At 30.6% G+C, this 22,558-nt stretch overlaps 1 protein-coding gene across 1 annotated transcript; it reads right to left on the reverse strand.

Moving 5' to 3' along the window:
* Window positions 1–245: 245 nt before the first annotated feature.
* LOC107443702 (leucine-rich repeat-containing protein 57) lies at window positions 246–11,281 on the reverse strand. The gene is made up of 5 exons (XM_087157864.1): window positions 11,013–11,281; window positions 10,007–10,142; window positions 6,557–6,825; window positions 3,398–3,583; window positions 246–536 (listed from the first exon to the last, which is right to left on the reverse strand). The coding sequence occupies exons 1-5, from the start codon at window positions 11,091–11,093 to the stop codon at window positions 495–497; spliced, it is 714 nt and encodes a 237-aa protein (XP_087013990.1). The 5' UTR covers window positions 11,094–11,281; the 3' UTR covers window positions 246–494.
* Window positions 11,282–22,558: the final 11,277 nt, after the last annotated feature.

The following is a 22,558-nucleotide window of genomic DNA, read 5'->3' on the forward strand; positions in this document are numbered from 1 at the left end:
TAACTATTAAAATAAAACAAAATAAGCAACAAAGCAGATAACTATTAAAATAAAACAAAACATTATTTTCATATCAGGTATTTCAGTACTAGACTCATATGGTTCCTTAATACATAAATTTTTTGATATTTTTTATCTGTTTGATTAGAGAATATCAAAGTGAAAAGAGTTGCTTTTGTGCAATGATCCAATATCAGCTTATATATAAATAAATATGTTACAACAATAAATGACAACAAAAAAGGTAGAATTTTAAATTATTTATTATTGATGAGTATAATATATAATTCAATAAATTAAAACTATACAATCACAAACTTTATAATTTAAAAATGCCATAACATTTTAACACCCAGCAGAATGAACGATTTTTTTTTTTTTACAATTAATGAAATATGAATGAATCGATGAGCATACTCTTCTTTACAACTTCAAAATAAGCCTGCCCCAAATATACAAAGCAAAATACTATTTTGCAAAGAATATTACACACCTTAATACAATTTTTTCTTGGTTGCAGTAAAACGCTCCATATACTGAAAAAGAAAGAAAGAAAGAAATTAGGTTATTTTTTCAATAAAATTAAATACAGTACAGAACCCGTTATCCGGAAATCAGAAAACCGGAACGAAATCCGATAAATTTTCCCGCCATTTTTCAAACAAAAAATTTTTTTTCCTTATAAGATTTTAGGATTTTTCTTTCTTTTTTGAAAGATGTTCACCTTACCATCTTTTTGGAAATTATCATTAGTGTATTACTTCATCGTTTTTTCTTCTTTTTAAGATTATTTCCAAAAAAAAAAAATTTTTTTTAGTTGGGTTTAACAATAAAAAAACGGCTTTTTGTAGCGATTCAGAAAACCGGAAAAATCAGTTATCCGGAATAGGGATGGTCCCGATCGTTCCGGATAATCGGTTCCCTACTGTATTTAAAATCACGTTAATGCATGTAAAACGAGAAAAAAGGTAATCCTACTATGTTTGCTATAAATTGACCCCAATTTTTAATTCAAGGAATTAAAATGAAACAATTTAATAAATTTTTTTTTTAACTGATTTAATGAAATCACAGATATGCATTTCAATTATGTGATATTAGCTAATGAAGTCACATTTTTTATAAATCTTCCAATGTTTACTTTCCTTAAACTTGAGGTTATATTAAAATCAGATGAATAATGCTGTACTTAAAATAGTGACATTTATTATTATTTGAAGTTCCAAGAGTTAAGTTCTTTAATAATCAAAAGAAATTTTATTCAATTAATTTATTTTATTCAAAACAAACTTCAGTCACACTTAAATGATACATAGTCCAGACAAAATTATTTACTAGAGAAACTTATGACATATTTTATTGAATTCTTCTTCTATTCCTTTTATTACGATCACAAATGACATGCAATAAACATTCATATCATGTTAATATTTAGTGTACATAAGTATGCATAGAATATACTTAAAAAAACCGACTGACAAAATTGGGTTTTTTCATGAAAAAACCCACTTATCCCTAGGACAAAATGGGTTTTTTTCACAAAAAAATCTGAAAAAAAAAAAAAAAAAACTATTCTATATTATTGTAAAAATCCTGATATTTTTAATAGATTATATTATGACTTGTAAATTTCAACTCACACATTTTAGTCATCACTTTTAATGTTCGCTTTATTTGTTAGATTTCATTGTTAACCTAATGTACGGTTATTAATTTATGTATCTTGGCACCTTGTTGCTACTTATTTCCATGTATTGCTTTAAAAACCTCAATATTTTTAATACGATATTATTACAACAAGTGGAATTTGAACGCAGGTGAAAAAACAGTTTAATGCCTTTTTTTTTAAATACTTTATTTCTAATTTTTTGTAGCATAATAAAATCATTTTAGATTTAATGTATTTTATGTATTTAGATTAATGTGTTAAATTTCTTGTAATTCACTAAATAAAAATGGCAAAAAGTTAAAAATATGTTCCCAACTTACATTGAGTTATAATGTGTCGGTTTTATTTAAAATCATTTTAGAAAACCATAAGATTTCTATAACTAAAATATTTAATTTGCATTTACATTGATTGCTCAATAAAATATTTATTAATTTACTTTTATTTTCAAGCATAACAGTATATTTGTTTTTAAATAAACTTTTGTATTATGTGAAGTGATAAAAAAAATCCTTACTTTTCCCCATCTTTATACTTTTTTCGTCAAATCTACTTTTTGATTCAAACGAAAAAAAAAAAAATTTAAACTGCATTTTTTTAAGCATGCGAGGACGGTTTTTTTAACTTTGCTTATGTACATTTGTTTTAAACATAGAAAACAGAGTACCTCAAATTAAAATCTTATAGTTAATGAAAGATGCAATATCTATGTATATTGGATGTTTTGTATAAACAGGATATCCATGACTAATTCCAAGAACTTTTCAAGACTTAACGAAGATACTATTTTCTCCAGCAAAAACAGAATAATAAATTTAAAAAGCATTAGAATAACATTAATTAAAATGATAGGTATAACCAAAACTGTTATACTCTGCATCTTCATATTTATTGATTTTAAATTTAAAAAACAAAGTAAAGAAAGTGTTGAAGCAATGAAATAGCTGAGAAAATATTTTTTTCTTCCTTTTTTCTGCAGAATTATATTGTAGAGATACTTTTCTTGTTCAGAAGGAAAGAAATACTCCTGATTTTTCTGTTCTCATATCGGAATTAAAAAAATTTGCCAACGACTGGCTTGCTTTAGCTAGAATTTTAAACTGATAAAATAAAATAAATAAATAATAATTCTGAAATCACAGAAGTTTAAAAGATACTTCTCTCTAGAAATTATGTTTTTTCTTTCATTTTTTGAAAGAACACCATAATTTTTAAAGAACATGATAAAAACTTTTTATATTTTAATAAAGTATGTCTCTGAGTGGGGATTTTATCACAAATTCAGATATTATGAAGACCATGAAATTAGGGAGGGGGGGGGGGGTTCCATTTTAAAAATAAAATTTTTCAACAACCTAAATCCATGATTTTCTTTAAAAAAATAGTTAAAATAAGGACATTTCATGACAAATTTTGCTCAATACTGAAATTCATGACTTTCCAGGTGCGCCGATACCCTGAACTTTGCTTATGTGCATTTGTTTTAACCATAGAGAACATATTACCTCAAATTAAAATCTTAATTGATGAAAATTGCAATATCTATGTATATTGGATGTTTTGTATAAAATTTTGAAGAAAAAATAATTATAAGTTTTGATGGTTCATTGCTTCAGTTATTCAGTTACCCAAATGGAATCATGAGCATCATTTTTATAAAAATCCTTACTTTTAAAAAACTATCTTTATACATCAATTAATATTAATGAAATTAGAAATTTCGTTCACCTTTTCCCAACCTTCTCTACTATGAAGATCTTTACTTTCAAATAGATTTCCCTCAATAGCAAGGAGAGATATTTGGGAATCGGTTAATATTTTTTCTGGAATCGCTGAAAGTTGCAGACAATTTTCTTCTAACCGTAACACCTTCAATTTAGAGCATTCAGCAATGGCTTCAGATAAGCTTGAAATCTAGAAAAACAATTGAAACTTTAATGTGATTTGAGCAAGTAAAAAATTATCAAAATATAAAAAATCAAAATACCATTTGAGACATTTAGGTCATAAAACTTTATTTTTTTAAAGTTATTCTTAAACTTTGATGTCATTTAGAAATTGGAAAAAATTATGTTATATATGAATATTTGATGGTCAAAAGTTATGAAACAGTCATGCTATTTTAATAAATTTCTAAATTTTTCATACGGGTGGATTTCACACTTGAGGTATTCTTAAAGTTCGACAAATGGATATTTTTCATATTAGAATTTAATAACCTGTTTGCTTAGATGTTTTGTCCCCCCTCCAAAAATATATATGATTAAGAGTTACTATGTATAATATTATAGTGATTTTTTTCTAACGCTTTTTTTCGCATAAATTTTTTAACAAGCCTAAAAGATAATTAGATAAAAGCCTTTAAAAAGATAATAAAAGATAAAAATACCTTTTAATAAGCAAGCCTAAAAGATAGGAGATCCAAAACATCAAAATCAAATTTCTTTCATATATTTTATCAATTTCCAATGCACAAAATAACTTTAAACACTTATTTTAAAAAATCCATTTTATAAAAATCCAAAAGACATATTTGAATTTAATTTTGTAAATTTCATGGCACATATAAATTGTTTGGTGTTGTTGTGGAGAAGTGATAGGTCTGTTACAAAAGAGATAATCATACTTAAAATGGTACAGTAAATGGTACTACCAATTTTTAATATTGCTTTAAAGATTTAGCATGAGGAAAAAATTATTTTAAAAATGTTCTTAAAATGAAAGATTAATTTAAAAGATTTTTAAATTTTCAAAAGGTAAGTAATTTTATACGTTGCCTGATCTGTTAATAACTTTTTAAAGTTAATAAGTGTAGCTTTATTAAATGCTTGTCATTTACAAAATAAGTCCATAAACCATATTTGAGACATGATGTTGTGAACGTTATAGTTAAAAAAAAAACATTATGTAAAATTGCCCATATAATTAAACATTATAGTTAAAAAAAAAAAAAAAAAAGAATTATGTAAAATTGACCAGTTGCAAACCTGACATAATTGTAAACAATAATAAAGCTTAAGAAATGTATAAATGAACAATTTTAAAGTGCACTATCTACTAAAAATTAAGAATTATAATACTGAAAGATAGTATACAACAGCGTAAATTTTTTTTTATAAATGTATAGTACCAGAAAAGTTGAAAATCTGACATTGTATATAATGCCAAAAATAAATAAAGTCAGAATTGATTAAACATTCCATACATTGCTCAAGCATTGTGTACAATGCCTAAGGAAATTTGTAATCAAATTTGTATGATTGAAATATGAGTCTAATTAGTATAATAATTATCAGCATTAGTTGAAAGTTGGTAGAACAAGAAGGTTCACATTTTATTTTGTTTCCTTTAATAAGAAAAGCATAGATCACCCTGCATTATTTTTAATAGTTTAGAAGGATTAATGACTGTATTCTCTCCAAAGGTGTTTTAAGGTATTGTTCAGATTTAATGACATCCATGTTTTGTTTTTTTCTAATCTGCTGTCGCAGAGACATTATTGGTAAAGAAACAATTTAATGACACACAGAACCAAGGGCGCCGGCAGAATAATATAAAAGGGGGTGCAACCCTCTAACAAACTACCCCCCCCCCCACAAAAAAATTAAAAATATTCTGTTATTACATTTTGTTTTGTTATTACATATACTTTCATTTGTTAATTTTTTCAAGATACATTTCTTCATTGTTAACAAGACATTTAAAAAGAAGTACGGATTTCTCGTACTTACAAATCTTGCCACGAGAACCTGTACTGATGGCGCTGGCATAGCTACTGACTTTGAAATACAAATAACCAGAGCTCATTCTAGGCAGAAAAAAGGGCAGGGTGCAAAAGTTTAAAAAAAGGGCATTATTATTCTAAAAAGGCAATAATTTCGGGTTCTATTAAAAACACGAATTCTTTGCACGCTCTATTAAAAAACATTGTCAATTAGTAAAAGATATTTTTTATTTTTTACTTAACTAAAAGTAGCAAAGCAATCATTAATTACTTATTTTCATTAATAAATTACCATATAGAGTTAATGAGCTAATTTGCTTAGTAATTTATTTAAAATGCATGAATATATTAATAAAATAATAAATGTATGTTTTTAAGTGTCTGTAGTTATGATTAAATAATTAAAATGATTAATAATTATTATGATTTAATGATAGTGGAAGTAACTGCTAACTTTCAAAGGCAAGTGCAACAATGGGTTGTGATGGCTATTTTTCCTTTCCCATATAAATCTATGTATTGACAGCAATGACAAACTAAATAAAAAGAGTTAAAAATAACAGTTTAAGAAGTCCATTGTAGAGTTTGGGGAAAAAGTAAAGAAGGGTTGAGGAAAGAAAGGGCAAAAAGGGTATGAGTCTATTACATCAGGGCACTAATTTACTTCAGGGGCAACAGGGTGAATTCTTTTGACTAAAAGGGCAACAGGGTGCTGCACCCTGTTTACCCTGCCTAGAATGAGCTCTGCAAATAACTACTAACAGTAGTTTCGTATACTAACGTGTTTGTGCACGCTTAAAATTGGTATTTATTGTGTTGATGAAGTTTTACAGTTTTGAGAAGTCAGTTTGTGTTATACACCTTTGTTAAACTAAATAACTAACAGAAAATATAATATTACTTATATTTTATTAAATGAAATTTTAAAAAATATAGCTTAGATGTCTGCCAAGTTTGTTCAATAAAAATATGTTTAATAAAAAACTTTTATAGCAAAATTGTTTTCTTGTATCTCTTTGTCTTAAAAAAAGGCAGGGGGGTGCAAGTGCACCCCGCTGCCGGCGCCCTTGCACAGAACTTAAAAGGATCCAAGCGTGACTAACCAGGTGCTGTGAATTAAAGTAAAGAAATGGACCCATCAGTGTTTAGAAACAGTCAATCACCTGATTTTGGTTCAAATTTATTTCAATGGCTGAAACATCTCTCACGTGATCGGGTACTGCAACGAGTTCATTGTGTGACATGTCCAGAAGTTCGAGGCGCTTCATTTTGGAAAAAACAGCAGGGAGCTCACTAAACTTATTATTGCTTAGGTTCAAAGTTCTTAAATTCACCAATTCTTGAAAAGATTCTGGGAGAAAGGTCAGCGAGTTTAAGCTGAAATTCACACTTTCGAGTTTCTTAAGGGAACCCAACTCATCCGGTAGAGTTGCTGAAAAAAAATAATTCTATTTAATCACAAAAAAGACAAAAGTAGTTTTATTTTTTAGCTGTAATAAGATTACAATGAAATTACTCAGTTTAATAAAGTAGATTCAAATAAAATTACAATCAATATTATAATCAAGTCAGGGTCTGTTTAGAAGAAATTTGGGTCAGTTAACGGACCCTCCACAAAATATCTTATCATAAAAACAGACCCTTCACAAAATATCTTATCATAAAAACAGACCCTTCACAAAATATCTTATCATAAAAACAGACCCTTCACAAAATATCTTAACATAAAAACAGACCCTTCACAAAATATCTTATCATAAAAACAGACCCTCCACAAAATATCTTATCATAAAAACAGACCCTTCACAAAATATCTTACCATAAAAACAGACCCTTCACAAAATATCTTAACATAAAAACGATTATTGGTTTGTTAATCGAATAAACCCTTCCTGGGGGGGGGGAGACAAACTAGTAGGTTGTTTAAATTCCAAATGTAGTATTCTACGAAAATAATTCTACTTTTACAAACATCGTGCGAGCATTTTTATTAATATTAAATCAAATATTTTCTTTTTGTGAATAAATAATTGATCAATTAATATTTATTCATAAAATTAATTAGAAGAACATTATGTAAATAAAAATTAATTTCTGGCAATTTTTTAAATAAAATATTATAAATTTAAGAATTGCTTAAGTTTACTTAATGCGTAACACATTAAAAGTGATACATTACCAAGTTGTGTTATTTAAAATATGTCAATTGAAATAAATGTGAGTGATTTTGTTCCCATTATTCATCCGAAATGAATATTCTGTGTTGAGCAGTAAAGGCTAAATACCAAATATTTGCATGTTGCATCTCTAATTTAGTAGAGCAGCAATTGTTGAGCAGAATCTTGTATCGATTTACAATTTAAAAACTTCTTGAAAAGGTTTTTTGCAATAACAGGTCCCTATTTGCACCAATTCACAAAAACAGGACCCTGGTTGAAAGAATGTGACTGAACGCTTATTTTATATTCACAAATTATGAATAGTTTTTTCACAATTTTACAAAAACAGGACCTTTCACAAAATGTCTGGACAGACCCCTGAACTTGATCTCTAAACTCTAAAAAATTACTGTCTAATTTCAATTTTAATTTTCAAAACTGTAGATGAAAGCTCTTTGAAAAACTGCATCACATTTTATCACGGAGACCTTAATGAAAACTTAGGGTCAGAAGTGATTCACTTTAACGATTTTAAGAACATTCCTTCAGAAAATTGTCTGCATATTTTCAAATACACTATTGAAAATAACTATTAATGAATTTGAAGATATATTTTTTATCCCCACAACAAACTGTAAATCCAAAAGATCTTTTTCAAAACTTAAATTCATCAAATAAAATAGAAACATTATGATCAGCCATAATAAAAAAGAGATAAATAATTTGGCTTCACTAACTTAGAGTGACAAGGAACAAAATCTAAGCTAAATCTTTTGAAGCTGTGAATAATTCTGAAAATGTCAAAACGGAAAACCGTTTTTGTAACAGTTACTGTTGCACTTATTTTAACAATATGTACACTTATTTTTAACTACAGTTCTATTTACTTTAAAAATTACCTTTGTACTTATTGTGTATAGTATAGTTTGCATATTAACTGATTTTAATATAATTCACAAAATAATTATAATAATAATAATTTTAAATTAATTAATGTTTTATTATGAACTTAACACTAGTTAATTATTATTAAGGTTTCTATAATTTTGAAAACATAATAAAATTTTAATGATAAATAGGGGCCCACAATATACACCCCTACAGTTCTATTTACTTTAAAAATTACCTTTGTACTTATTGTTATTACTTCATGTATACTTTGTATATTAACTGATTTTAATATAATTCACAAAATAATTATAATAATAATAATTTTAAATTAATTAATGTTTTATTATGAACACTAGTTAGTTATTATTAAGGTTTCTATAATTTTGAAAATATAATAAAGTTTTAATGAAAAATAGGGGACCACAATATACACCCCTAGGGTTTATGATCATAACTGAAACCAAGATTTTTAAACCATCAACATATAAGATAGATATGAGGTGCATTAAGTTTTATGTATTCTAATAGTAGTAATAATATATTTAATTGTATGTAGTAATATATGTAGTGTATGTAATTGTATGTAGATGTAGTAATATAAGTATTTTTCAGTATAATTTAAGAGTGACAGTTCTAACACAAAACTGCTGATCTTTATTACTTCCACACAGTAGATTAAAAAAATGTTGATGTGTGGAAAAGGATATGATAAAAATAAACCATAGAAATATATAAGCAACAAATCAGTTTAAAAAAAAAATGAATAACAAATAAACTTAAATTCCGAAATGCATTTTTTAAATCATTCATAAGCAGCAAAGGTTTAGCTACAGTAAACATCTAAAAAAAATAATAAAAAACACAGTAACCATGTATTGTATGATAAAATAAAAGATGTAAAATAAATTGTACAATAAAAGTTGTGTTTGATAGGTTTGAAGCAGCACATTATGCAGAATTTTTTTAATTCTTTATTTACTACTTGGGCAGGGATTAAAAAAAGTTGTAAGATTTTTGGAGCCAGAAAAATTCTTTTGAGCCAAGCTCTAGAATTATTGTGACTATTGCATTTGCTACAAAATAAAAAATTAATTTCTCATAGACATGCTTGACTGTATTAAGTGACATGAGTCAAAGTTGTTTTTTTTGTTGCAATAAATGAGTTGAAGAATATTCAAATAAAAAAACAAACAAACAATAAGAAAAAACAAACAATTTTGACTTCTTTTTTTTTCCTTGAAGAATCTTTTTAGAATAATGTATAATAGAATCATTTGAAACAGTTAAACCACTAAGGGAATTTTTCAAGTCATCTAGATGGTCTACTGTCCTGGATTTGTTGGTTTCCGTTCATGATAATTTTGGTGTTTTTCTTCAAAAATGCTCCCTTGAGCATTTTGAAGTTTTGGCTCATTATTATAATGGCTTGAGCCTAATATTAGTCACACTCAACAATGCAATCATAATTCAAATAAATAAAGTAACAGAAAGATGAAGTACAAACCTAAAAAGTTGTAAATCAAACAAATAAATTTCAAAAGAAGAATATTAAAAAAAACATACTCAATCTAATGTGGCTGGCAGTTAAGTGCTTCAAATGAGTAAAATTTCCTATCGAAGGCGGCAAGTTCCCAATCTTATTATTTGATATATCGAGAGTCCTCAGTACATTAACCAATTGAAACACCTCTCTAGGAAACTGAAAAAGTGAACATAAAAATACAATACCTAAACCAGTTATTATTTATTCAATTTAAACTGGGATTGTCATTTTGTTCAAAATAAACAAATTTTTTCCAGGACACTGGACAAAACTAGAAGGGAAAAAATGGGAGAAACTATACAAAATGAAAAAAAAAAACTGAAAATAATCAATATAAATGTTTAGCAGTGATTATTATATCAATAGATTAAATTTAAACCAGAAAATTATAAGTTTTTCACAACAACTTTTTTCTAAAAAAAAAAAAATTGGAGATCTCATGAAAGAACAAATAAAAACAAAGAAAGAACAAATAAATCTCAATTAAGTAAAAATAATAATTTATTATTCTTACAAAGTTTATTTTATAGATATTTGGCAATTACCTATTTACAAATTATTTTACAATACTCAGAATGCAACTTAGTATGGAGATAAAAATACTGAACTTCCTTCTTCAACTAAAAATTGAAGTTGAAAAAACATATAACACTTTTATCTCATATTCTAAATTTTTAATCTTATTTTCTAATTCCCCGGAAGTTTTTTTCCAATTAACCTCTAATTATTCGTAGATTTTGACACATGAAAAAAATAAAAATGTACATTTATCACACGAAAATTCCTTTTTCTGAATTAAGAAAATTGTATATCCTCGTACATACTACTAATGAAGTAAAATTATAAAAGCTGCACCTACTAATTTCATTAAGAAATTACACAATTTACAACATATTTATTCTCATATTCAATATATAATAAAATCTATGTAGCATCTTGGCGATTGCAGTTGGTACGACAAATCATGATATCGAAATATTCCCTAGAACAAAATTAATAACTTAAAGAAACTTGTAAAAATATTACTTCTGTTAATCCAGTATTTTCAACTTGAAGTACACCCGTCCTCTCCGCATTTTTTATGTGAGGTTTTATAGCATTCCCCATGATTTTTACAAAAATATTACAGACTCAATATAATTTAACGGAAAGTAAGCCACTCCTAGAAAGTTATTGCAACTAACAGATACTACTGTAAATAAATAAATAAAATATTACAGATTTTATAATGATTGATTGATTACATCATTGATTGTTTCCTTCCTCTTTTGGTAAAGCGGAATACAGAAAGAGGCAACACACTGTAAACGCTTGTTAGTTAAAAATGATAATGACTGCATTTAATGATGACGCCATCTAGTGAGGTAAATGAGACATAAAAATACTTTTATAAATAAAACTTACTTTTTATGTGACTCACTTGTCGTTAAAATATTTTCACATTTTCTATTAAGAGAAACGGAACAAAAGGATAAAGTAAAAATATTTTAACGACGTGTGAGTCACATGAAAGGTAAATTTTATTTACGACACTCTTTGAAGGAAAAATGTCCTCTTTAATGTCCCATTTATTTCACTAGATGGCAGCGTCATGAGATGTAGTCATTATCATTTCAAACTAACATACCTTTTCAAACTTAAAGTTGTGCCTTTTTCTGACTTATTTGAGATGCTGTTTCATTGGAGGGTAAAATATGTTGGTTTTCATGGTTACAAACATTTAGCAAATCACTTTGTTAAATAATTAGCGTTTGAAATTGGCTGCAGAAGAAGCAATGCTAAACTCCCTACTTCTTCGCGATCGTAACTCTCGAATATGTCATCTACAGAGCTCCATTTCCTGATCCTCCTCCTTCCCTTTTCTCCTCTTCTCAGTTGTAGCTGTTGTAGTTCATTTACGTAGCACTAGAGCTGCACAATGGGCTATTGGTGACGATCTGGGAAACAACCCTGAGGATTATCCGAAGACATGGCATCACAATTTTGATCCATTGCAGAGGGGATTTTACGATATTTCCCCTTGCTCAATATTTTTGGTATTTAATGGTCAAAAATTTTTTTTACAATTTCCATGACGCTTTCCTTAAGAAGTATGTTCAATGTAGCTTTCAGTTACACATAGTTTTCTATATTAAAAGTTTTTAATCTACTGAAAGACACGTACTTCCTTTTCCTATGACTCCCCACGTGCTAATGGTGAATGCATGTGAAGTGTTGCCATAGGTAGAGAGTTCTACTCTACGCCACTTGTAGTCCATTTCGATCGCATTTTTTCATCATTAGCATGTGGATAGTCTTAGGACAAGGAAGTACGTTTGTTTCTGTCCTAATTTTTCAAACGACTTAGAAGCTTTCAAGTTAGGAAACTATATGGAACTCAAAACTGCATTAAACATAGTTCTTACAGAACGCGTTGTGGAAATTTTAGGAAATATTTTTGACAATTAAAGGCGCAAAATATTATGGAACGGAAAAATATCGTAGTATATTTCCATACATCTGAGCAGAGGGAAGAGACATGGTCTTCCCCTACATTCAAGTGTTACGATAGCGAGTAATACTTTTTTTTATTTATAACATCCAAAAAATACTTACAAAGAAAAAAAAATTTCTAAAATCAAATAAAACAAGAAAAACACATTTGATATTAGAACATGAAACAAGCAAGAAACAAGAAGAAGAAAAAAATCCAGATTTGTACTGCCAAGGTATATCCTTATACAGGCGGCTAGGGGTAATTTACTTAAAAGTTAAGAACTAGGAAAAAAGTTATATTATGATGCATGAAATGGTAAAAAAAAAAATGTAGCAATGATCAGCTGATCATCTTCACAAAAAATGTGACTAGCTACCAATTAAAAAGCAAAACTAATGAAATTTTCTACGTCATTAATGGGACACCTGCAAGTGATATAGGCTATGTATCGATGCTATTGCGAATGCTTATTGAAACAAAGTACAAACGAAAATTTCCATAGGTCTGGTTTGTGATAATATGAAATTCTCTACCTGAAATGCTCATAATATTTTGTTTTCAATTATCAGATTTGGAATTGCATTTGGATATCAACTACACTGGTAATCGTAAATTAAGGGAAATTCATATTCATTTGGAAACTTAATGTTCATTTGGTCTTAAGGATGAAACTCTAAGTAAATAAAGAAAAGTAAAAAATGCACTAACTCAAATACTCTCTAGAGAGGAAATCAAAAAAATTTAGTCACTGGCTTAAAGGAACATAGATAAAAGGGTTAAACTAGTTTGAACACATTTTATTTCGTTCGTTCACGTATGCTATTCTCATTTTAATGCTGTGAATTTAAATGAAAAATGTTAATGCACGGAATGAGTAATGCTACAATTACTATGAAATATGATATTACGTAATAAAAACACAAACTAAAGCATAAAGTCAAAATAGCAGACTTTATAGCAAAATAGCATACTTTAACATTTATTGCTGGTCCAGAGGACCTCTGACAATAATTTTAAATGGCCCTAGTCAACTTATAGTGATTTTAGACCAAATAACCATTTATTTTAAGCCCTATGGTATCAATGTTTTACATCAAATATAATAAATCCTATTAAAGAAACATATTTCAAAGCGACTTCATTTTTACCGCACCTTTAAATCTTAGCATCTTGTTGACTGCTCAAGTAAATTGAACCGGCCAAGAGATATCGCTAATATAAAGCAGAGTGCCTGGCTGACAGTTGGTTGGCTGCATGGCCAATGAAAATAATCTTTAGCTTGAATTTTAATCCACTATTTAAAATAAGTACCCAATAAAAATAATAAGATCTTTTATTGAGTAGAAACGTAAACGTAAATTATATCCAAGAAAAACATTCACAAAAACGGCAATATATATTACCTCAGTGCATCAGCACACTTCGTAAAAAGCGAACATTAACAAACTGAAATCACCGTGTCAAAATTTAAACTGACCGATACGAGATAAAGCATGCGTGTTAGTTGTACTGAATGACTGAGATTTGAAGTCCGCAGCCGGCTAGCACCGACCACAGTGCTGACGAAAAATATTATCAGTGGTAGACAGATCATGGGTTAGAGTCCCCTTTCCGTCAGGCTAACCGTGGGAGATATCCTTGATTTCCCCCTCCATTTAACGCAAATGCGGGTTAGTTCCATTGAAACGTCCTCCACGAATTCAAACTTTCTCCCAATATTTGATCCTGGAGTTTTTCTTGAATTCTGGATTGGGTTCAAAATTAGTAGGCTGCGAAGTTGAACATTAGTAGTCGTAAACTCAAAAAAATTGGGTCAAAATTGGGTAATAAAATTAAATAAAATCTCCAGTCCTAAGAAATACTTTACTATTATAAAGGGTAAAAAATATTTTGTTAATTTAAAATATGGAGGAAAAATGTTTCAAATTTGAATTTTTATGATTATATAAATGATCTATCGTATACTTGGTAGGACTATTTATTTTCTTAAATTAAAAAAATTATTCACAGACTACTGTGATTAATTCATGTGTTAATTTTCATTAAATGTTAATTTTCATGTGTTAATTTTCATTAAATGTTAATTTTGATGTGTGTTAATTTTCATAATGTGTCAATTTTCATTTAATTACTCTATAAAATGTAGCAAACACAAACTTTTAAAATTAGTGAGTGAGAAATATTTCATCGCATGGAAATGCGATTCAAATAAATTGTTCGAAATAATAATCAGAATAAAATATCATCACTAAATAAAACCAAATTGCGAAATGTTTAGTTCAACTGTACTGATTAGGAATTAAAAAAGACGGGACTTTGATCGATAGAGAAGTTTTCAATAAAGCAAAACCAGATTTTCCGAAAAAGAGAGAGACACTCTGTCGTAATAAGAATTGTCAATATCAGTCGACGACTACTAGATCGAAGTACTTGAATGGGCGGGAAAGTGAGATAAGTTATCGTTTTTCACGTGAAAGTCAGGCTTCCGACAATTAAAGAAGTTCTACTGATTTTCTGGTTAAGTCTGGGATAATGGTGTGAGGATTAACCAATCAGAGAGTCTTTTTCTTGTCAACTGAAGTTTATATTGAGATAATGATAGTCATGTACATACAAGTACACCTCAAAGAGCGTAAAGTTAACATAAACAAATCAACACTAAATATTTGTAAATATTTAATCCACGTGTTTTCAAGACAACCGTGGGAACTGGACAGAAAATATCTCTAAAAATCATTCCATGCTAAAAAGAAGAGTTATGATATCGCAGAAATGGCCAAAGATTTCAGCAGTGTTTTATGAGAAGATTCCTGTTGAGGTCAGGGCCCTTGCGAACCAATTATAGTTTGTCTAAAGGGAGAACTCCCCTAGTCATTCGCTTGGACCCGTGGTGGTGACTATGGTAACGAGGTATAACTATTTCAAGTAGGGGTCACTGTTTAGGATTTGTTTCGAGTCGCTTATAGTTTGTCATAGTTATAATTATAATCAATTATAGTTTATCTAAAGTAAGAACTCCCCTAGTCATTTGTCTGGACCAGTGGCGGTGACTATGGTAACGAGGTATAACTATTTCAAGTAGGGGTCACTGTTTAGGATTTGTTTCGAGTCGCTTATAGTTTGTCATAGTTATAATTATAATCAATTATAGTTTATCTAAAGTAAGAACTCCCCTAGTCATTTGTCTGGACCCGTGGTGGTGACTATGGTAACGAGGTATAACTATTTCAAGTAGGGGTCACTGTTTAGGATTTGTTTCGAGTCGCTTATAGTTTGTCATAGTTATAATTATAATCAATTATAGTTTATCTAAAGTAAGAACTCCCCTAGTCATTTGTCTGGACCCGTGGCGGTGACTATGGTAACGAGGTATAACTATTTCAAGTAGGGGTCACTGTTTAGGATTTGTTTCGAGTCGCTTATAGTTCGTCATAGTTATAATTATAATCAATTATAGTTTATCTAAAGTAAGAATTCCCTATGTCATTTGTCTGGACCCGTGGTGGTGACTATGGTAACGAGGTATAACTATTTCAAGTAGGGGTCACTGTTTAGGATTTGTTTTGAGTCGCTTATAGTTTGTCATAGTTATAATTATAATCAATTATAGTTTATCTAAGGTAAGAACTCCCCTAGTCTTTTGTCTGGACCCGTGGCGGTGACTATGGTAACGAGGTATAACTATTTCAAGTAAGGGTGTGGGGTCACTGTTTAGGATTTGTTTCGAGTCGCTTATAGTTTGTTATAGTTATAGTTATAATCAATTATAGTTTATCTGAAGTAAGAATTCCCTATGTCATTCGTGTGGACCCGTGGCGGTGACTATGGTAACGAGGTATAACTATTTCAAGGAGGGGTGTGAGGTCATTGTTTAGGACAGGTTGTGGCTCAGGTCGGTGAGAGAAAGTGAATATTTTTTTTCGGTCTATTGTGTTAGCCCTAGAGTGAAGAGAAGCTACCCTCTCTGAAATGCGCTATTCTTGTTTCCAAAGCAGCAGGCGGCTTCAGACTTCGTTTTGACGGGAGTTCTTGCCATAGACAAACTGTAGTAGCATTTATGTCGCATTAGAACTGCATTATGGGGGAAGGTCAGGGAAACATGCCGTCATAATTTTCATTCTCAGTAGAGGGAATGGCTCTCCCACTTTGGTACCCCGACGAGCTGCGAGCGAAGTCGTACACTTTACGGTTGAACAATTAATCGAAGACCGATACCACCCCAAGTAGCAAATAATACTAGATAGCTTAGAAAAAACAGAAAAATCTAACGTTATTTTGCATAACTTTCGAATATTAGAAAGATATTAAAGTTCGCTGTTTTCTATGCATTATCTAACGTTAGATATAATAAAAAATAGTAATATCTAACGTTTGCTGTAATATTATTTTGAGTTGGTTTTGATGTGAAATAATGTTAGATTTTATATTTTCTGTTATTATTTTGCGTCGTTTTTTCCTTATTCTTATTACTTTTTTGAAACATGCACGAGGAAGATTTTATTTTATTTCATAACCGTCGTTGAACAACCGACCCAATTTTTGAGTTTACAACTACCAATATTCAACTCCGTAGCCTTGTAATTTTGAACCCAACCCAGAAGCCAAGGGAACTTCCGGATCAAGTATTGGGAGAAATTTGTCTGCGTGAAGGATTTTTTGATGGAACTAACTCGCAATTGCGTTACATGGAGAGGAAGACCACAAAAACCTCCCACGATAAACCTGACGGCAAGAGGTTTCTATCCCATGATCCATCTACCTCTGAGGATATTTCACGTAAACACTGTAGTCGGTACTAGTCGGGTGCGGAATTCGTATCTACCTTTCATCACTGGGATTTGAACCCGGTTCATCTCATTGGAATTCGAACGCTCTATCCCCTGAACAACCACGGCTGAAGAGAAAGATTTGGATGGTTGTAGAACAATATAATTTTACTTAATTTTCTGTATTGCTGTGAAGCAATAAAACATAGCATAACAGTTATTATTCCACGCATTATTTACTTAAAAATAAGTAAAGTACTAAATAAAATTACATTTCCGAATTCTACTGTAGCCCATTTTCTTCTTTCTTACTCCAAATTATATTTTGTGTCCAGCTGATTTTCATGAATAAAAATCTAACTAAGAAATAATACTTAAGTAAAAAACTTTTAATGATTGATTTTTTTTAAATATATACATATATACAAAGAGTTTTCTGATAAACTTTATATCAATAATAGTTTTTAAGTGTTTATTTTTAATATTAAATGTATTTCTAAATTTTTTTTATCAAAATCGAAATCACAGTTAAACTTCTTAATTTATAAAATATATTTTATGAAAGTCATTATTCTAGTTATCTTTCATTTTACTCTTGTCATCTGTAATTTCGCAACTATTATACATTATTCACATATTTATTATTTTTTTTTTTAATGACAGGCACTGAACTTTCATTCCTCCCCTCGGAAAATGCTCATTTAACATTACCCAGTGGGCGCCTGTGAACCTAAGTCACGGAGGCGAGCAACACTACCCACGCCACACTGCCACTGATACCCGTTTATAGGATGGGCTACATTCACATAACAGACAGAAACATCTACGTCATGAGCAGGATTCGAACCCACAACCATTGGCTTCACAGCCAGGTGCGCCAACCGCTCGGCCACCTGGCCGGCTTATTCACATTATGAAATTGTATAGTAAAGTCCTCACTATATAGTTGTAAATTACAGTGTTGTTGCAGTTCATTTACGTCGCACTAGAGCTGCACAATGGGCTATTGGCGACGGTCTGGGAAACATCCCTTAGGATGATCCGAAGACATGTCATCACAATTTTGATCCTCTGCAGAGGGGATAGCATCCCTGCTTCGGTAGCCCAACGAGCTGCTCGCGAAGTCGAGCACTTTACGGTAGAACAGTTTAACGAGGATTAATACCGCACACCCTCGGTCCCTACGTAGACTGATCCTGGATTTACATACATTTGCAAGCTTGTGTGCTCAATTTAGGCTTTTAAAACTTTGTCAAATAGAAGGACGGATAGCACAATGCAGAGAAGGACAGCACGAAGGACATCCAGGGTAACAGCGGGACTCGAACCCGCTACCTCCACGCTTCACACAGCGTTTGGTGGGCGATACCGCTCAGCCAGGGAGGCCCCTTGTAAAGTTATAGTTTCATTAGAAGTGAGTGGAAATTTTAATTTGAACTTATTCTTAATATCTAAAAATATAACTAAATGTCATTATTTATTTCCATATAATAAAACTGCAGCTTTATCTAAATATTTATTCAAGACGGAAATAAAATTATTAGTTGAATTTTTCAATTACCATTCTTTGTGATAATTGTGATAAAACTGAAATTAAACGGAGTATTATTAAATTTTTACTGAATTAATTAATTTTTGCTGAAATTAAATGGAGAAATACTTACATAACGTTGTGTTTTCAGTATTTGAAATTTTACTTAACAAAAAACCTGAAGCATACCTCATAGGCATCCGTAGAACCTTTTTCAGGGCGTGAAAAGATAAAAGCATTTAATATTTTAAAAATTGTCAATAAATTTTTTTTTGTACAAATAATTTTAAGTTAGAGATTTTTAACAATTCCATAATTTAATCAGACCTAATATGTACTAAACCACGAATCTTTAACAAAATATTTACAGAACATTTAAATCTTCCCCCTCCCCCAAAAAAGTAATAAATATTGTCATTTATCTATATTAAATTTGCACAGACATGTAATTGTATACGAGAATAAGATGAAAAAATAAACATTTTTTACACGAACTTTTAAAAACCGCCTTTAGTTTTAATGACAGAAATGTGTCTACCATTTAGTTACTATTTTGAGAACGCTGCTTTCACAAAATTTATTTTTGTTTAAAAGAAACCAACATCATTGCTTGTATTTCGCTGATAAGAGATAGAGCATTACGAACAGTGTAAATAGGTCCCTCCCCCCCCCAAAAAAAACTAGGTTTTATAAGTAAACAGGACTTCTTGGAGGGGCAGATACCGGAATCAAGCCTCTAGTACTGATGAATTAGCCATTGGCGATCGAAATGGGATACAGGTGGCGTAGAGCTGAACTCTTTACTTATGGCAACATTTCGCATACTTTCATCAGTAGCGTGTGGAGAGTCATAGAAGAAGGAAGTACGTTAGTTTCCGTCTTGATTTTCAAATAGATTAAAAACTTTTAAGTTAAGAAACTATATGGAACTAAAAAGTGCATTGAACATAGTTCTAAAAGAAAATATCACGGAAATTTTAAAAAATATTTTTAACAATTAAATACAAAAAATTCAAGAAAAGGAAAAATATCGTATAAACAATTGAAAAGAGGAGGAGAGGGAAGGGGGAAGAGCCAAAGAACCCATCTTCTCTCCAGATAGCATATTTGAGCACCTATAGAAAAAGCTTTCACAAAGCATGTTTTCGTGAAGGACCTTTCAGATGAAAATTTACGCGCGATTTTTTTCTACGTAGATTTGATTTTTTTTTATCAACAAAATTTTAAATATTAAGTCAATAAAAGAAATTTTTTACTATTATCCTTATTTTGCTATTATATTGTTTCAAACATGATGAAAATATATTTCTTGTCTCAACCAAATAATTCAAAATCAAAGTAATAAACACAATGTCTATAAATTAAGGATAATTAGAATCACACCGAAATTGAAGTAAAAATTTTGCCTGTAGAATTACCATACTCAAGAATAATTATGCAAATTACAGGAACATGACTTTGATTGTTCGTCACATAATTTAAGAGAGTTTAAGAGAGGGTATAGCGGTGTAGTAAATTGTACTATAACTATTGACCATCTAAAATAGTTGGATTTAATTATGAAAATTCAAACGAAAGCAACAACGCATTGGCTTTCACAGCACAGCGATTGTAAATGAACGGGAGATGGACACGTGTGACGTCAGTTCCTGAATAATCACGTGACTTTCTCTTTCAGGTGGAAACGAAAGTAGCGTTTTTTGCTTAAAAATAACTTAATATCACTCTGAGGAAAGTAATAAAATGTTTTCAGTAGGTTTTGAGGGAATGCATTAAGACCATTTTTTAAAAAAATCGCTCTTGAAGGATTGTTCTACAAGGCAGAACCTTCTTTCTGCCGTTTGAATGCCACCACACCATAAACTTTCGGAAAACCTCAGTTTCAACAGACAGTTTATGAAAGGAGAATAAAACGATCAAACTATCTCATGCACAGGTTCTAGCGCATTTCTGTTTTGAATAACTCCGGTGAGTTACCAGTTCAAAAATGCTCTCAATTGTGAGATGATGTATAGAGTTTGTTTTCCGTTCACCGTAACGCTAATGAACACTTCTATTTTATTTTATAACCGTCGTTGAGCGACTGACCCAAATTTGGGTTTACGACTACTATAATGTTCAACTCTGTAGCCTTGTAATTTTGAACCTAATCCAGAAGACAAAAAGAACTCCTGGATCAAGTATTGAGAGAAATTTTGACTTCATGAGGGACTTTTTTTGATGGAGCCAACCCACATTTGCGCTACATGGAGAGGAAGACCACGAGAACCTCCCACGGTTAGGCTGACGACAAAGGAACTCTAACTCATGACCCGTCTACCATTGAGGATATTTCACGTCAGCACTGTAGTTGGTGCAAGCCGGATGCGGAATTCGTATCGACTTGCCATCGCTGGGATTCGAACTCGGTTCACCCTATTGGGAGGTGAAAACTCTATCCTCTGAGCCATCGCTGCTCTGATTGATTCTGATTTGTTCATTTACGTCGCACTAGAGCTGCACAATGGGCTATTGGCGACTGTCTGGGAAACATCCCTGAGGATGATCCGAAGACAATCCATCACAATTTTGATCCTCCGCAGAGGGGATGGCACCCCCGCTTCGGTAGCCCGACGACCTGCACGCGAAGTCGAGCACTTTACGGTAGAACAGTTTTAACGAGGACCCATACCGCACACCCTCGGTCCCTACGCAGACTGATCCAAGTGGTCACCCACCCGCACACTGACCGCAGCCAGTGATGCTTGACTTCGGTGATCTGCTGGGAACCGTGTCTTAACGATCAGTTCACTGCGGGACGCCATCGCGGCTCACTACTATTTGTAGGGAAATTTTCACGCATGTGCTCTGAAGCTCAACCAGTGTTAACGTCAGTCTTCCATAATAATAAATAACAAGGAGAAACTTAGCGCTTTGTAAAATCTCTTTAATGGTGCAGCATTTTTACGAACAATTCATCATGACCATTTGCCGGAGATAAAATGAGCAAGAAGAATCTTGAGATCAGTTGAAAAAAATTATTAATAATTATCGTCTGTTAACATTTTCCCACTTTTATTATGAAGGAAAAAAAGTTTTAAATATAGGCAGTTTAAAAATTGGGCTTTAAAATAATAAATATTCACTTATAGATGTCTCGAGAAAAGTTCTATAAAAAGTTATAGGTAGTTTTAGAACCAACCAATCAAATTTTTCAATGTTATCGTTCTTTTTTTTTTTTTTTTTTTTTTTAATTTTTTACCCGTGTCTTAATTTATCGTTGATGCAGAGTGGAGAAGTACTTAAATATTTGTTGATGTGATTTACAGATAGATGATTATTGCATTCAGGTGGATGAAATTGATAAGACGAAATTCTATAACTTAGTGTGACACGTGCTTTTCTCAGACACTCTAGAAAGTTTTTTTTTTATTTGACAAATTGTTAGCTAAAACATGTAAGAATGATACAAAATAAATTTTTTCAGTTGAATCTCTTTTAAATAAGTATTTCGCTATCTTTGATAGACCCAACCATTTGAAATAGAATTCAGACATTCTATCCAAGCACATAGGTACGACTTTTCCAATGGGGGGGGGGTGAACAGAAATTCAAAATTGACAAATTGAAGCGAAGTTAAATTGAAAATTGGGGTATAATACATGTGTTCTCTATATATATTTCAAACATACATTGGTTGCGTACAAATATTTGAAACTTAGTAGTGTATTAATAAATTTAAGACTAAATTTGATTTTTAACCTTATAGCCCAGAAAAGATAGGCTTTTTCATCTGAAAAAATAATGCCAAAAGTTTTAA

The sequence above is a fragment of the Parasteatoda tepidariorum genome, chromosome 2, assembly GCF_982258835.1.
Source record: "Parasteatoda tepidariorum strain Cologne lab strain chromosome 2, Ptep-v5.0, whole genome shotgun sequence".
Lineage (NCBI taxonomy): Eukaryota > Metazoa > Arthropoda > Arachnida > Araneae > Theridiidae > Parasteatoda > Parasteatoda tepidariorum.

Excerpts from the sequence above, each read along its gene's own strand:
- LOC107443702 (XM_087157864.1), bottom strand. The coding sequence starts at position 11,093 with ATGGGGAATGCTATAAAACCTCACATAAAAAATGCGGAGAGGACGGGT. Across the intron at positions 3,584-6,556 it reads TAAATTTGAACCAAAATCAG|ATTTCAAGCTTATCTGAAGC; the intron begins GTGATTGACTGT and ends TTGTTTTTCTAG. Across the intron at positions 537-3,397 it reads GTAGAGAAGGTTGGGAAAAG|TATATGGAGCGTTTTACTGC; the intron begins GTGAACGAAATT and ends TTTCTTTTTCAG.